This window comes from Rhincodon typus, chromosome 6 (assembly GCF_021869965.1).
Source record: "Rhincodon typus isolate 14 chromosome 6, sRhiTyp1.1, whole genome shotgun sequence".
Lineage (NCBI taxonomy): Eukaryota > Metazoa > Chordata > Chondrichthyes > Orectolobiformes > Rhincodontidae > Rhincodon > Rhincodon typus.
The window spans coordinates 83242848-83259584 of NC_063337.1; the positions used below are offsets into that span (position 1 = coordinate 83242848).

General features: G+C 40.3%; 1 protein-coding gene across 1 annotated transcript in view; it reads left to right on the top strand.

Annotated features, from left to right (window-relative positions):
• Nucleotides 1-15035, top strand: part of LOC109910722 (TBC1 domain family, member 4) — a 58156-nt gene extending 43121 nt beyond the window's left edge. Inside the window, exons 8-10 of the mRNA XM_020509962.2 lie at nucleotides 3934-4103; nucleotides 6068-6244; nucleotides 11518-15035. Coding sequence (XP_020365551.1) covers nucleotides 3934-4103; nucleotides 6068-6244; nucleotides 11518-11793 — 623 coding nt within the window. The 3' untranslated portion in view covers nucleotides 11794-15035. The remainder of the gene's footprint in view (nucleotides 1-3933; nucleotides 4104-6067; nucleotides 6245-11517) is intronic.
• Nucleotides 15036-16737: the final 1702 nt, after the last annotated feature.

Genomic DNA, 16737 nt, shown 5'->3' on the forward strand with positions numbered 1-16737 from the left:
TTGTAGCTCGATAGCCATAGGGGAGAGAGATCAATGAGATTTAGTGTGAGTTACTTAGAATACAGGCACCAGCATTTGAATTACCTTATACTTTAGTGTAGGTTACAATAAATTGCTAAAAAAAAATGGAAAAATATATATACTTGTATATATTTAAACATAACAACTTTTATTTCTTCAGAACATCCCGATGTGTTCTATAAGACCGTAAGATATGGGAGCAAAATTAGGCCGTTTGGCCTATTAAGTCTGATCTGCCTTTCAGTCATGGCTTATATGTTTCTCAACCCCATTCTCCTGCCTTCTCCCCATAATCCTTGATCCCCTAACTAATCAAAAATCCTATCCATCTCTGTCTTAAATACCTCAATCACTTGGCTTCCACAGTTTTCTGTGGCAATGAGTTCTACAGACTCACCTCCTCTGGCCGAACAAATTCCTCCTCATCTCATTGCGAATGGGTCGTCCCTTTACTCTGAGGCTGTGCCCTTGGGCTTTAGTCTGTCCGAGTAGTAGAAACATCTTCTCCACATCCACTCTATCCAGCCCTCTCAGTATTCTATTAGTTTCAGTCAAATACCCCCTTATCCTTCTAAACTCCATCAAGTACAGACCCAGAGTCTTCAACTGCTCTGCATATGACAAGCCCTTCATCACAGGGATCATTCTTGAAAACCTCCTGTGGACCTCTTTGAATGCATCTTTCCATGGATATTCCTTAGATATTGGGCCTAAAACTGCTCACAATATTCCAAATGCGGTCTGACCAGAGTCTTATACAGCCTCAGCAGGACATTTTCTGCTTTTGCATTCCAGCCCACTTGAAATGAGCGCTAACATCACATTTACCTTCCTAACTGCCAGCTGAACCTGCATGTTAACCTTAAGAGAATTCTGAATAAGAACTCCCAAGTCGCTTTGTACTTCAGATTTCCAAAGCCTTTCTCCATTTAGAAAATACTCTGTGCATCTATTCTTCCTACCAAACTGCATGACCTCACACTTTCCCACATTGTATACCATCTGCCACTTCTTTGCCCGCTCTCCTATCCTTTCCAAGTCCTTCTGCAGCCTCCCGGCCTCCTCAACACTATTTGTCTTTTCATCTATTTCTGTGACATCTGCAAACTTAGCAACAGTGCCCTCAGTTCCTTTGCCCAAATCATTAATGTATAATGTGAATAGTTGTGGTCCCGACACAGACCTCTGTGGAACTCCACTAGTCACCAGCTGGCATCATGAAAAACACCCCAGTATCCCCACTGTCTGCCATCTGCCAGTTAGCCAGTCTATGCCAATACCTTGCCACTAACACCATGAGCTTTTATCTCATTTCACAGTCTCCTGTGTGGCCCCTTGTCAAAGGCCTTCTGGAAATCCAAATAGATTGTGTTCACTGGCTCTCCTTTGTCAAATTTGCTCATTACCTCCTCAAAGAATTCTTTAAGATTTGTCAGACATGACATCCCCCTGACACAGCCATGCTGTCTCATCCCTGTTTTACTATGCACTTCCAAGTACTCTGCAATGTCACCCTTAATAACGGACTCTGAACTTTTACCAACAACCAAGGTCAAGGTAACCGGTCTATCATTTCTTGTCTTCTGCCTCCCTCCTGTCTTAAACAGGGGGGTTACTTTAGCCATTTTCCAGTCGTCTGGGTCCATCCCTGACTTCAGTGATTCCTGAAAGCCAATGCCTCTACAATCTCCTCAGCTATGTCCTTCAGAACTCTGGGGTGTAGACCATCTTGTCTGAATGATTTCTCCACTTTCACACTTTTCAGCTTCCCCAGCACCTTCTCCTTAGTGACGACCACCACACTCATCTCTGACCCCTGACTCTCTTGAAGTTCTGGTGTACTGCTGGTGTAAAGTATCGATTCAGTTCCTCTGCCATTTCTACTTATCCAGCCTCTTTTTCCAGTGGTCCAATGTCCACTCTTGCCTCTGTCTTACCTTTTATGTAGCCAAGAAAATCTTTTGCAATCTTCTTTAATAGTATTTGTTAGCTTAACCTCATATTTCATCTTCCACCATTCCAATTATTGTTTTATCAGTTTTCCTTTGCTGATTTTTAAATGCTTCCCAATCTTCTGGCTTCTCACGAATCTTCACCACGTTGTAATGCTTTCTTTTACTTTTATGCTGTCCCTGACTTCTCTGGTCAGCCATGGTTGCCTTGTCCTCTCCTTAGTTTACTACTTCTTCCTTGGGATGAATTTCTGCTGTGCTTCCTGAATTATGCCCAGAAACTCCTGCCATTGCTGCTCCACTGCCTTCCCTGCTAGGCTCCCCTTCCAGGCTCCCCTTCCAACTGATGCTGGCCAGCTCCTCCTTCATGTCTTTGCAGTTACTTTACTCAACAGCAATACCATTACACCAGATCGCAGCTTCTCCCTGTCAACTTGGAGGAGGAGTTCTATCAAGTTATGGTTGCTGCCCCCTACGGATTGCTTCTCCTTAAGGTCCCTAATCAAGTTTGCCTTGTTATACATTCCAGATCTGCAGTCAATAATACTTTTGATGTGCCATTATTGCTGTAATGCAGCAGCTAATTTCCACATAGCAGGAACCTACAATCAGTAATCTAATAGGAATCTAATGATCTGTTGCAGTGATGTTGGCTGAGTGCAAAATATAGACCAAGGCATCAGGAAGAGCTCATCTGCTGCCCTGTAAATTAGTGACGTGGCAACTTTTACACCAGCTGGAACAAGCAGACTGAACCTCAGTTTAGCATTTTATCTGGAAGACAGAACTTCTAACAGTACAGCTCTCTTTCAGTACCACATTGAAGTGTCATTGTGTAGTTATGTGATTGGAGTGGGATGTGAGCCGACATCAGAGGAATGACCACTATTGCTGAGTCACACCTACATGTAGGCTCATTAATGGTACATGCAACATCAGATTTCTATTCGTCCTTACATTGGTCCTTCCAGGTTTGTGACTTAGTCACATGGTTATCACAGATTTTAAATGCTGTTACTCTGAATGACCTCTATTTTATTTGACCTTAGAGTACTTACCCTGATGGTGAGAATGGAAAATAAACATTTCTCCCATTCTTGACACTTCATTTCTGCTAAACACAAAAATGGAAGGGAGCATCATTTTTTTAAATGTCCATTTAAATTTCAATATCTGATTTAATTTGGTTCTGCACACAGGAATAGACAGAAAGTTGAAAAGCAAAATTTATCTATAATTTCAGTTTTTAGTCTGCACTGCATTGCTCATATGCAGCCATACCTTGAAGGCTTGAGGAGAGCAATGAGTATGGGATAGTGGTAACCATGGTAACAAAAGAAGTGTCTCCTCCCATTCAGAGTGGCTAATAAATGCAGTTTGGTTGTAGTTACTTGGCAGGCTTCACTCTACTCAATGAGTGCTGGAATTTTTGTGCTGCCTGTAAGTTGTGAAATTATTTATAATAAACTTGGAGATATCAATGGATTTGGGGATTTAGGAATGTATCCTGCTTCCATTTGACAGTTGTTCGAGAGAGCTGATTAAAACAATAATTATGAGTACAAAGCCCACAGCTTACCATGGTGTCCGGCAGTGTCAGAGAATTATTAAGAACCACTTTCAAGCAATATATTATTTTGAATCGTAGTGCTTGACATGTTCGATGAATAAGACTGTTGGAAAGCCATCATGTCTCTACAGCATGCATTCTTTCCACAGGTGAGCTGCTTTTTTAAATGTCTGTTCTGGGACATCCTTGGGAGAACTGGCGTGTCTGAGTCCTTAACAGAATAACATCACGTAGTACTGAAGTCTTGCAAAGACGCATAAACATAATATTGACTCTTTTTAAATTCTACACATGGTAACATGTAGATAAGTATTTGACTTGAAAATGGATATGTTCTGACTAACATGATGACTTGTGGGTCTGTATTCTATTTCTTTTTTCAAAAAACAGATATAATGTTTCTCCAAGGGACTGATGTGATATTTAAAGTGGCCCTCAGCCTGCTGAGCAGTCACGAGGCATTAATTCTGCAATGTGACAGTTTCGAGACCATCGTAGATTTCATAAAATCGACCATTCCGAATCTGAGTCACACACAGATGGAGAAGACTATTGTTCAGGTACTAATGTCACTACTTAGTATTGTGAACTTTTCAATGAAGTTGCCTGGATTTGCACTTTGTAGACCTACCTGAAGTTTTGTCAAGGCGTAGAGAGGATATTCATATTTAATTCACAAATAGTGCAAATATCTGCATCAATATGGTCTTGATTATCTATGCTAACCTGTTTTATACATGTCACGCTTCCACATTCCACTAGGAATAAAAAAAATGTTATTTTTATCTTCTTTTGTTCCACAACCTGTGTATTTTTAACACGTAAAAATTATTTACTAATTAACAGTTTTCAGATTTAAACGGTCTTTTGTATCAGACCAAATAGAATACCATTGTTTATGACAGAATGAAAATAAAGTGTGTTGGACTTTTTTAAACCAGCAAACTGCAACCACTGAACTGTATCCATGTGGGGTACTAGTTTTAAACTGAATAGCTTTTCCAATGTCTATGGGATTTAATATTTTATCATCATAGTGCTTGTCCTTGATATAATAAAGATACTGCGGCCATAAGTGCAGCCTGGCGCACTGTATGCTTTTCTATAAATCATCCGGAGGGATAATTTAAGGCCACTAATAGTTATGTATTAGTCCAAGGGAGCTGTAAAGCTAATGTTACTTGAAATTTACAGACCAGTCTTAAAGTGTTTGACCTCAAGTTACAGGAAGGCACTAAGGTTTATGACATTGTTGATCACTTCTACGTAACGCTGTTAGCACAGTAGCTCTCAACAGTGGTTTATATTTTACTCAGTATATTTTACTGCTTGTTTAATGTATGTCAAGTACAACTTTCTACACAATGTTTATATAGCACAGCTGGGCTACACTTATGAGATTTCTTTTACCTTCTATATTTGTCCAGCCTAACCATTAGCATTTTAGAACAAAACTATTGTTCAGGATTCTGTACTGTTATGATTTTGTAATGGGCTGGTGCTTCAGCAGGCTAGACATGATCTTCATGGCCCAAGGAAGATCCTGACTGTCAAATCAGCGGTACAGGATATGAGCAAGTACTGTTCCACTAATTAATTCATTCATTTCATTTAACTAAGGAGGAGGAAGTAAAAATTATCACAATTACAGAATCCTAATACCCTCGAAATGTCATATGAACAGAAACCATGTATGTATCCTCATATGTTTAATTTTCGTCCCACCCAATCTCCTTCAATGCGTTATCTGCCTGGATATAATCTTCAAAGTGGTTAAGAAAAGCTGTTTGAATTGCATCTTCCGACTCCAATCTGGTTTCAGTATTTGTAACTACATTTGCTCCTTGCCCAGCAATGCCTCCATTTTATAATTCCCATTGTATTTTTCAAATCCCTCCATGGCTCTGCTTGTCCCTATCTGCGTAACCTTCAACAACCAGGACAGGCACAATAGACTGAATGGATTCCTTCCGCACAACTCCAGTTCTTTCAGTTATTTCTTTTTTGGTCCTCGAGAGCGAGGACTGTAAATCAAATCCATTGACAGGGTTCTTATCACATGAAGTACTGACCCTTGATGTCAAGATCTGTCCCTATTTACAACATTGACCCACCAATGTCTTGAGGCTCAGACTGATAGATGGTGAGCTGCTTCTTTCAATAGTCTAATAGCAAAACCATAAATCCGTAAGCAGCTTGTGCTGATTTGTGACTCAAGATGTATGTTGTTCTCAATATTGCTGGATTGTTTCCCACACTGGTTATGATGGCACATGGTGAACTCGCCGTTACTGTTTCCTACAATTTTTGGCCAGCATTGCTTCATTGTTGTCAACACATGAGACAAATCTTAAATTATTCATCAGGGTATAGAGAAAACTTCCACCAGTTTCAAAGTTCTAGGGACAAGGTCACAATCCCCTTTTAGGTTTAAATCTGCATCACAGCGCCAGTTATTCCTAGCAGCAATTTTAGGTCTCCTTCATTCGCTGTTTTCAGTAAATCATTTCTGGGTGTGTTGTAGGTATTTGAGATGGACATTTCCAAGCAGCTGCATGCCTATGAGGTAGAATACCATGTGTTGCAAGATGAGATGGTGGAGAATTCATTGCCCAACGATGATGGAGACCGTCTGGAGAAACTGGAGAGAGCAAACTGTCAGCTCAAGAGACAAAACATGGAGCTACTGGAGAAGCTTCAGGTAATAATAACTTCAGCTGTAAAACTGTTAATGCAAAGGGATGAAATGATACTGTCTCAGGAAATGAGGTACCCACAGGATCTTTTCTTTGGGACAGATAATACATACATCTGAATTTAGTTTTTTTTTAACCAAGAAAATTAATTTTGATCCAGCCTTATCAGGTGCTTCTGAATGCCAAAGACAATTCCTATTCATCAATAGATTTTTTTCTTTATTTAGGTTCCCATTCATCTGTAATATCAAAGTTATTTTATGTACAGATGTTTAATCTATAGATCATCAATGTAGCCCAACCGTCAGCAAGTCTAATAGCCACTGGGCTGATATCTACATATTAAATTGTTAGCCAACTTGTTCTGGTTCAGACACAAGAGCTGTGTGAAGTAATGAAGTGCATCAAACTTCTTGATTAGTTATAAGACCAAAAGCAATGTGGTTGACTTTTATGTGCCCTGTGAAATGGCCTAGCAAGCCATTCTATTGTATTAAACCTCTAAAAGGTTACAGAAAAGGAACAAAACCTGGCATTGACCCAGGCACTGGAAACTTCAAAGGCAAACACAGCCCTGTCAACGCTGCAAAGTTCTCCTTACCAGCATCTGGGGCTAGTGCCAAAATTAAGATAGCAGGCTGACAGACTAGTCAAGCAGCAGCCTGACACAGCCATTACTCAGTGAATTGTACCTTACCGATAATGTCCTAGACACCACCATTACAATCCCTGTGTGTGTCATTGCCCCACCAGCCAAACACACCAAGTAGAGCTGGTGTATAGTAGTGTAGAGTCGGGAGGGAGTTGCCTCAGGTTAAATGTGATCAAGGAAATCATCTGCTGATTACCATGTATCACTATCTTACACATCTTCCCAAGCAAGGCTAATGAAGTAGTACTACTCCATATTAAACGTCACTTGAGGGTACCAAAAGTACAGAAAGTATTCTGGGTGGCAGATTTCAATGTCTACTCCCAACAGTGGCTCAGTCTTGTCTCTAAACTCCAAGCTGACCAAGTCGTAGATTCATACAGCATGGAAACAGACCCTTCCGTTCAACTAGTCCATGCTGACCGTAATCCCAAACCAAACTAGTCCCACTTTCCTGTGTTTGGGCTATATCCTTCTAAACCCCTCCTATTAATGTACCTATCTAAATGTCTGTACCTGCATCCACCACATCCTCTGGCAGTTCATTCCACGTACAAACCACCCTCTGTGTGGAAAAAGTTGCCCGTCTGGTCCCTTTTAAATCTTTCTCCTCTCACCTTAAAAATGTGTCTCCTAGTTTTTAACTCCCCCAGCCTAGTGAAAGACCCTTGCAATTCAGCTTATCTATGCCCCTCATGATCTTATAAACCTCTATAAGGTTGCCCCTCAACCTCCTATGCTCCAATGAAAAAAGCCCCAGCCTATCCAGCCTCTCCTTATAGCTCGCATTCTCCAGTACTGACAACATTCTTGAAAATCTTTTCTGAACCCGCTCCAATTAAATAATATCCTTCCTACAGCAGGATGACCAGAATTGTACACAGTACTCCAAAAGTGGCCTCACTGGCATCCTGTACAACCTCAACATGATGTCCCAACTCCTATATTCAATAGCCTGAGCAATGAAGGCAAGTGTGTTAAACATCTAATTAACCACCTAGCCTACCAGTGATGCAACTTCCAAAGAATAACATATCTGAGCTCTTCGTCCTCTCTGTTCATCAACACTGCCCGAGGCCTCACCATTAATTGTATAAGTCCTGCCCTTGTTTGTTTTACCAAAATGCTACACCTCACATTTATCCAAATTAAACCCCAATTGCCAGTACTCATCCCATTGACCTAGTTGATCAAATTCCCTTTGTAATCTGAGATAACCTTCTTCACTGTCAACAATACAACCAATTTTGGTGTCATCCGCAAATTTACTAACCATGCCTCCTGAATTCTCATCCAAATCGTTTGTATAAATAACAAACAGAAGTGGACCCAGAAGCAATCCCTGCAGAACACTGCTGGTCACAGGCCTCCAGTCCAAAAAACAACCCTCCAACACCACCCTCCGTCTCCTACCATCAAACCAATGAACTGCTAGACTGGGTTTGCAGCATGTTGTGAGGAACGAACAAGAGGGAGAACCATACTTGACCTCACTCTCATCAGTCTGTCCATGACACTATTGATAAATATGATCACTGTATAGGCTTGTGGGGACAAAGTCCTGCCTTCACATTGACAATACCCTCCATCATTTGTGTGACAATTTCACCATACTAAATGGAACAGACTTCAAACAGATCTTGCAACTCAAGACTGGGCATCTGTGAGGCACCATCAGTAGCAATGGATTTGTACTCAAACACAATCTGCAACCTAATAACCCTGCAAATTCCCCTCTCCACCAGTACTACTAAGTCAGACTATCAATCCTGGTTCAATAAAGAGTACAGGAAGGCACACTAGGAGCAATACCAGGTATTTCTAAAAATGAGGTGTCAACCTAATGAAGCTACAAAGCAGGACTACTTGTGTGCTAACCAGCATTAGCAGCAAGTGATAAAGCTAAATGATTCTATACCCAAAAGATCAGATCCAAGCTCTGCAATACAACCAACCCAGTTGTGAATGGTGGTGGAAAATCAAATAACTCATTCGAGGAGTTGGGCTCCACAAATATCCTCATCCTCAATGATGAGAAAGCCCAGTACAAAAGATACAGCTGAAAGATTTGCAACAATCTCCAGCCAGAAGTGCCAAGTTGATGATACATTTTGGCCCTCACCCGAGGTCCCTGGCATCACAAGTTCCAGTCTTCAGCCGATTCAGTTCAGTCCATGTGATAGCAAAAAAAGGCTGAAGGCACTGGACACTGCAAAGGCTATGGGCCCTGACAATATTCTGGCAATGTTCCTGAAGGCTTGTGTTCCAGAACTTCTTGTGTCAATCGCTAAGATGTTCCAGTACAGCAACGACACTGTCATCTACCTGGCAATGTGGAAAATTGGCCAGGTACATCCTGTACACAAAAAGCAGGACAAATCCAACCTGACCAATTACTGCCCCATCAGCCTACTCTTGAGCATCAGTAAAGTCATGGAAGGTGTTATCAACAGTGCTATCAAGCAGATCTTGCTCAGCAATAACCTGTTAACTGATGCCAAGTTTGGGATCCGCAAGGTCCCCTCAGCTCCTGACCTCATTACAGCCTTTGTTCAATTATGAACAATAGAGCTGGATTTCAGAGGTCAGAGATCACATCCTCAAACATTCACTCCCTCCACCACTAATGCTTAATAGCAGCAATGTGTGCTATCTACATTATGCACTGCAGAAATTCACCAAGGCTCCTTAGACATTAAATTCCCAATACACGAATGCTATCATCCAGAAGGACAGGGAAGTAGATACATGGGAACACTATCATTTGCAAGTTTTCCTCCAACCTACTCGCCACCCTGACTTGGAAGTATATTGTCGTTCCTATTCTGTCACTGGGTCAAAATTCGCAAACACTCTCTTTGAAGGAATTCTGGTCTACCTAAACCCAAAGGACTGAAGCAATTCAAGAAGGCAGTTCATCATTGCCACATGAAGGGCAGCTAGGGATGGGCAATAAATGTTGGCCTGGCTAACAAAGCCCACGTCCCCAAATGAATCAAAAAAAATTATAAAGTTCTCTCAAAATTTATCAAAGCCTACAATAAGAGCCTTTTCTCTGCTATGAATGACCCAGGCCTAACTAAAACTTGTTTGAAATATAAAGCCAGGAAAATACCTGAAATCACCAAGGAGTAGTCAATCTTGCGTTAGTTGTATTTTTTCCAGTGTCTGTGTCACTCCTTCCCTGTGGTTGTGACATCAATATTTCTTCAACAGTTCTTCTCATACCTTAACTTTAGAGAAGGACACGGTTTTGTATTTACCAAAATAGCAGTCAGTTTGGAAGTGACATCCTGAGCAGCAGTTGTAACGATGGGTCTCCAGCCTTGAGATAGTAACTCTGCTTCTCTCTCTCTACAGATGCTGTTGGACTTGCTGAGCTTCTCTGGCATGTCCTGTTTGTGTTTTAAGATATTATACTGTCAGTTCTGTAATCATCAATTAGTGCTCATTTTATGCCAATTCTCTCCAACTCTATGCTTAAAAAAAGCCTGCCCATCTTTCCAGGCTCTTTGGAAATCCCCAATAAGTTTCCATTAGTTGGGCATTTTGGCAGTAATTTCAAGAAAGAAAGAGGAAGGAAAGAAAATGTTTGCATACCTGCATATATTTTAAAATATTTTTCTATTCTCAGAATTTCAGAAAGTCTTGAAGTCAAGAGGTTTCTCGTGAAATCTTTCCTCCCTTGATGGGGAGGCGAAGACCTAATGGTATTATCACAAGATTATTAATCCAGAGACACAGACTGTATTCTGGGGTCCTGGGTTTGAATCTTGCTATGACAGTTGGTGGAATTTGAGTTCAATCCAAATCTGGAATTAAGAGGCCACTGATGACTGTGAAACCATTGTCAGTTGTCAGAAAAACACATCTGGTTCACTGATGGCCTTTAGGAAAGGAAGCCGTTGTCTTTAACTGGTCGAGGCTACGTGTGATTCCAGATCCACAGCAATGTGATTGACTCTTAGCATGGTCAAAAATGCTGGCCTGGCCAGTGATACCCATGTATTAGTCAATTGGAGAACATGGGTGATTTACTAGTAGTGACCAATAGATTTTAAAAAATGGACGATTTGATGATGGGAAAACAAAGTTCAGTTATGTGTAAGAACACTTCTGGATCTTTAAAGATAAAGGAATAAAAGAACCACTGCCTGGTGGTCCATACATCAAGGTTCCAAATGGAGCATTGGTCTGTGCTGACATGGCTGTTCACAGGTGATTCTAGGCTGATGGGCAAGGTGAAGAGAGGTAGGTAAACTCAGTCAGGTTATCCCTCTCTTGAGCCTGCTTCATTTGAGCCCTGCTAAATAGTGCAGGTATATGGAAATCTGGTGACAATTGGATCAGGTTGGGTTGTGGTACTTTTCCTACCTTGGTCGAACAGCCAGTTAGGCTGCATGTGAAGAACAGCAACTTAGTGAAGGTGTGAGTTGATGCTATCTGTGGAGAACCTATGCACGAAAAATGAAAAGAAATTAGAGGTACAAGCAAAAAAGAAGAAGGTGCTAGCACAGCACTTTGACCCGAAGTCCCACAGACCCACACATACTGTTCAATGGCCTACTGCTGGACATTTGTCCGCTGTTAATGTATGTCTCATTAATTATTTCCTTCATTTTACAGGCCACTCGCTTCAAGATACAGAATCTGGAAGCCAGCATTGAAAATATTTTAAGCAGAGAAAATAAAATGAAGCTCCTAATCCGCACAATGGAGCAGGAGAAGCAATCGCACTTAAAGACTATAGAACACATGCGCAAATATTTGCCACAGGACGTCCTCAATGACGGGGAGTTTCTGGCAAGGAAGAATTCAGCGATTTTCTCGTCAAGAAAGCCTGAAGCAGTGGATGAGGAACTGGATGGTAGCAAAATGAAAATAGGAAATAATAAGTCATGAAAACTTCAAGAGCAAAACCCGGGCGACAGTGCTCTAGGAAGCTGAATAGCCATTCTGATGAGGAAAGTGCATGCTTTACTAGGCCTCTGAGTCACTATGTCACATGGTATATGGCTCAGAAGAAGTTGTATGGAGGCCTTTGTAATGTAAGAATGGAGAACTTAGAAAGTGTGGTATCCAAAATGTCATTTTTTAAAAAAAAAATCAACTTAACAGTCCTTCACCTGACTTATTTGGTGTTTAGTACATTTAGCATCACGGTTGGAAACTGTGCTTCATGACTACAGCTTCTGTTGTATTACTTATTGTACTTCAGCAAGGGGAGCTACTTGATCATTAAGACAAAAGACCAAGGTGACGGTTCTATGTCAATTGCTCTTTTCCTGCCATATATAGTTACTGGGGTGAGGATGGTATTCAATCTGTCAAAATCATGTGGGAAATGTAAAAAAAATTAAAAAAAACAATGTATTTTCTCTTCAAGGAGCAATGTGGTTTTAATGTGAAGCCAGTTGGAATTATCGTTTAAAAACAGAAGGCAGTTCATTTCGTTACATCAACAAAATGGTTGACTGGAGAATGGATGTGGCATTTAACCAGCTCCACTTCAACTACACATACTTACAAAGTGCCAAATCCCACAGCTTTCATGTTGGTTGATGTTGCAGTGTGCCAGCAAATCATTACCTCTTTATGGAATGGAACCAGCTAAAGTCCAAAGAAGGACAATGTTCAAAATGGAGATCAAAAGTATTGGAACTGCTTCTACTGTTACTTCCACCCATTGAGTTCCACAGTGCTTAATTTTCCACTGTGTGCGTTATAAATATTACCAAATCATATAAATTTATGTCTGTATACGATGTAGGTTCTATAAAACAAAAAAAAAGTTTCTTCTTTGTTGTTTCTGATGTTATTTGAAGCATCTTCCAAAAGGCTAACTCAGACATGTTCAAATAAAAGAACAGAACTCCAAACACTGGTTAAAATGAATGCACATGTTTGGATTCGTACTTGTTTCTCAGTCTGGTGTACGCCAAAAAACAGGTTATATATTAAGGTAGTGGAAGTGCTCATGCGTGTGAAGAGAACTGGACTCATTCCTAACTAGAACTTCCTCAAACAATCTGGAGTTTCTAGAAGCATAGAATCAAACAACACAGAAAAATGCCATTTGGCCTGTGGTGCCTGGACGTAATCTTTAAGACAGCTGCACAGTTTAAACACAGGCACCTACCTTTTCCCTGTAACTGTGCAACCTCTCCAAGGACTAATTTTTTATCGAGCATTACTTTTGTGAATATGCCTTTTGCAGCAGAAACTGTTCTTATTAGAGTAACAAATGATTTGGAAAGGTGAAGTTATTTCAACACAGTGCAGACTGCTCCAGCTCAGGTATTGAAGATCAATCCGAAAGTCACAGGGTTGTGTCCTGGTGTTAAAACTTGAATCTGTCTTTGAATAGGTTTCAATTTGTGTTTTGGCCTCCATAACAAACAAGGGTATGTAAGGCTTAGTGTCAGGTGATGTGTACTAATTTCCAGGCAGATCACATGGGAGATCATATTGTCCTTTCCAAAGATTCCATTTTACTCAGAATCTGAAGTGACATTTAAAATATAATTGTTTTATAAAGATTAGTTTTCATTCCAGTAGGCTGATAAGACTGGGCCCTTCTGGGAATTTATTTTCTGCTGTTGTGAGGAAAATAGTTGCAGAGATTGAGGAAACTCAAAACCATCCATCAAATAGAAGAGGGGATCACCTCAGCTGAAGACCCTGAGCTGATGAAATTTTATTCGACAAAAGTTGATGTCCACAGGGTAATACTTGGAAATATGGATGCTGCTAGAGACTGATACTGCACCTACCATCTGTTCACTTCCAGTTTGACAGATGGCCTTGGATAGTGCCTACATTATCCTGCCCATCCAGTACTCCTGAGGGTGACAATCTGGGTTGCTATCAGAACCGTCAGAGATCCTAAAATCACTCCACGAATAAATAGTGAACTCTGATCTACCATCAGATTGCAGAACTAATTTCTAAGTGCTTTGTCCATGAGCAGTTGCAAAACCTGCTACCCGTGGTCTTCAAAAACCTGTCTCACCAACCTCCCACAAGACAAAGATTGGAAAATCAGCACCAGTTCTCAGAGACAATCAATATTCTGAGGACTCATTTGGTGTTGGTTCCTTACCAGGATGTTAAGTGGCGAGTTCTTCAAATGTCACAATTTTGGCCTCATGTAACCTAGCAGCAGTTATGTCAAGCAGTTGAACTTTGGTTCGACCACACTTTTGAGTACTGTCTGCAGTTCTGTTTGCCACACTATAAAAAATAAAGGATGTAGAGGCATTGGAGAGGCTACAAAGCAGATCTCAAGGAGAATACCAAGAATGCATGGGGATCCAACCTGGAAAGTGTTTGAGTATTTAGCTCTCTTGGAAGAAGGTCGAGTGGTAATCTCTACAGTTCTTTAAAATTATGAAAGATTTTGATATGAGTAAACCCACAGGGCATGTTTCCTCTTGCTTGGAAGAACATGACAATATAAAATAGTTGCCAATTAATTCAATATACAATTCAGGAGACACCTCTTTATCTAAAGAGTGGTGAGAATGTAAACCTTACACTTTACTGGCTCCTATCATAGTATAATATAGTTGGATTTAAGTGGAAGCTAGATAAGCATCTGAAGGAGTGGGGTATAGAGGTCTTATAATAATGGATTTACACAAGGAAAGAAAGCACCTTGCTTGAATAGAGCACAAAAGCCGGCAATTAATAATAAAAAAGTTTTTTGCAGCTAAATCACCATCATCCTGGGTAATGGTTTGGGAATCATTCTACAGGATGGCTTGCAACTGATGAGGTATCTAAGCAGGCAAAGAGAGAGGGCCTCTAGGCCTGCTGGGAACACTTGGCCTAATTTACTCCATCCCTGTCCCAATCAATGAATGGCTAATTCAGTTGCCCTTGAATGGTTATTTTGTCATTTGTGCTCATCTCTCTGATTTATCTGTACATTTTCACTTCTGTTCATTTCCAATAAACCGTGAGTCTGTATTACTGTCTAACAAATGTAACAAGCCATTGATTTAATGTTTCATCTCTAACCATATTAATGCTGTATGAACTTCCTTTTATGTACATTAGTTCTCCTGACAGGATACCTGTCCTTCTTCCCAAACATTGGCATGCCTCTTTACCCTTCTGAAAATATTAAATTGATTTGAACATTTGCCGTGTGCATTTATTTCAGCTTTCCTTTTACACTCGGTGTTGCTTCTGTAGATGCTGGTTTCTTTCTGGAGCTGAAAATTCCTTTAATGGTAGTTCTCTACTGCAGGCTGCTAAAAGCACTGATTTTGCCTTATTGAGGAATTTTCCCATCCCGTGGTCTTGCCATGATGGTGCTGGTTTATACCTGGTTCATACTGGCACAGGAACTCATGCTGCACCTTAGAAATGGCTAGACTATTCCTTGCACTTATTTGCTGCCTTTGCATTCCTCGCCCATTCATCTCATACCTTATCGTTACATTTGCATGATTTGTAGTATTCCTGCTGCCTTCTGGTAGCTGGTCATGTATTGTCTATGAATTCCTTTCTGAACAAATTCATCAATACTTCCATCATTCATTCACCTGTCCTTAAAATAAGAAGTTAATTCATTGATCAGTTCGTCTCTGCATAATCGTCCCACCATACCGTAACGTTTTGTTAGAAAACAAATACATTTTGTTCAGCAATGCATGAGTTGTGCTCCCTAAGTAAATGAACAGTGAACGTTTGCTTAATAAGACACTAACTCCAAGTATGATTCTTTGTAAATCATGAATTGTCCCCAGTCCATTTATTTCTGTTTTCCATTTTAATAGGTTTGTATTAGAATTGCCCGTTAATTCTTTACTGAGTTTTTATTCAAATTTCTGTTCAAACACCAATTCATTCTATACTATAACCTCTGGTTCCTTATTAATGCAGCTAATAGTCCTATTCTCTTCAGCTATTGAACTCCTACTTGATCTCCATCTTTGTGTTATGGATGCTGAATTCAGATAATCTCTAGTATCCAAGATTTAACTACTTCCTTATTTTGAACGTATTCCACCAAGTTGTTTTCTTTCAGATTTGTGCTTTAGGCATCCGCACTATATTTGCCATTCCATTGTCATTTTCATTAAGCTACTGGTTTCATGCACTTTCTTCCTGACTTTTATTCATGTCACTATTCTGTGTTCCCACTCTCAGTTCTGATGTTAACTCCTCTTCCTCTTCCATACAATACAGATTCATACTGACTTGCTTTCACCCATTCAAATTTGTATTTTCAAATATTGTCTACAGTCTATATTTTTTGTCTTATTAAACTGCCATATGTTTTAAAATTCCCAAATTAGGAAAAAAATATGGCAGCACAATACTAGCCCCAGGCCATTACCGTCCTCCATTTTGTCATGTGGCATTACCACACTTCATTCTTTCTCGGAATGTGGGAGTTGCTGACAGGTACAGCTTTGTCCAACCCTACCTGCCCTTGAACTGAGTGGCTTGTTATGCCATTGTGCAGAGCAGTTAAGAGTCAACCATTTTGCTGTGGGTGTGGAGTCACAAATTGGCTTAATGAGGAAAGAATGGCAGATTACCTTGCCTAAAGGTCATCAAGAAGCACTTCTTTCTAAAAATACCAGTTGGCAATGGTTTCATGGGTCACTAATAAACTAGCTTTTAATTATCAGTTTAATATTATTATTTTCAAGTTGCAACAGCTGCCATGATGAGATTTGAACTCATAACTCCAAAGCATCAGCCTGGGTGTCTGGACCACTATTCCAATGACGTTACCACAGCTCTACTCTCTCCCTAGCTAAATGGAAAGGACATCGAACAGATTAAGTGACCCAAACTGGGCATCCCTGAAGCTCTATGAACTATCAG